A 782-nucleotide genomic window follows, 5' to 3' on the forward strand; every position below is an offset into this window, starting at 1 on the left:
AAAGAGTTTCTAAATTCATCAAATGAAATCCTTCTTAGCTAGAATTATGAATTAAATTATCAAAATTAAAAAAATTAATTAATTATCTAATATATAAACCTGATCTCCTATATACTAAGATTTATTTGGAACATCACCACAAGCCGCCTTGACGGCATGACCTGATAGTTTGAGGGAACAGAATAAGAAAATTGAATGGTCAAGGGCTTAGTTGGGTGTTTAGGAAGTGTTTAGACCATTTAGCAAAACTATTATGATAGACTTTGAAAATTGTAAACTATAAGGGTTGAAGTGGAGGATTGGTGAAAAAGTAGGGGTAAAGTCAAGTTTACCGTACAAAAGAGAAGAGGAAGCGCGTATTAAAGGAGACTCGTGGAGGCTTTTCTTGCGATGCGTGGAGGAGAGGTGACTAAGCATAGGCATTCATGCCTTAATACAGACAGATCCTCTCTTCTTCTTCTTCCTCTACACATGTCCGACCGTAGCGTTTTCTTCTCTCTCTGACAAACCTAACCTAACCTTCCTCTCCTGTTTTGCGCTCTCGATTCTTTGTACACACTCACAGGTTTGAAATCACTCGCATTACAAAACCTGCATTGCTCCTTTGTTAGATTTCTTTTTGGTTTCCTAAAAAAAAGAAAATAAAAGAAAAAAGAGTTGGGTTGCTCAGAATATTTGTGTTTTGGTTGCAGAAAGGGAGAAAAGAGAGGAAAAATGACGACGGAGGTGGGAAAAGTTCTGTACATAGTGGTGGTTGATGATGAAGAAAAAAGAGGGAAAGA

The 782-nt window shown here is 37.1% G+C and overlaps 1 protein-coding gene across 3 annotated transcripts in view; it reads left to right on the top strand.

Moving 5' to 3' along the window:
* Positions 1–385: 385 nt before the first annotated feature.
* LOC105119704 (uncharacterized protein DDB_G0273453/DDB_G0273565-like) overlaps positions 386–782 on the top strand; it is a 4,926-nt gene continuing 4,529 nt past the window's right edge. For 2 of the 3 annotated variants that reach the window (XM_011017876.1, XM_011017878.1), the window contains exons 1-2: positions 386–565; positions 693–775. In XM_011017876.1, the coding sequence (XP_011016178.1) occupies positions 715–775 (61 nt within the window). In that variant the 5' untranslated portion in view covers positions 386–565; positions 693–714. Of the gene's footprint in view, positions 566–692 lie in introns of all 3 variants that reach the window. The other variant, XM_011017877.1, reaches the window with a different exon arrangement.

The sequence above is a fragment of the Populus euphratica genome, unplaced genomic scaffold (assembly GCF_000495115.2).
Source record: "Populus euphratica unplaced genomic scaffold, PopEup_1.0 scaffold3384.1, whole genome shotgun sequence".
Lineage (NCBI taxonomy): Eukaryota > Viridiplantae > Streptophyta > Magnoliopsida > Malpighiales > Salicaceae > Populus > Populus euphratica.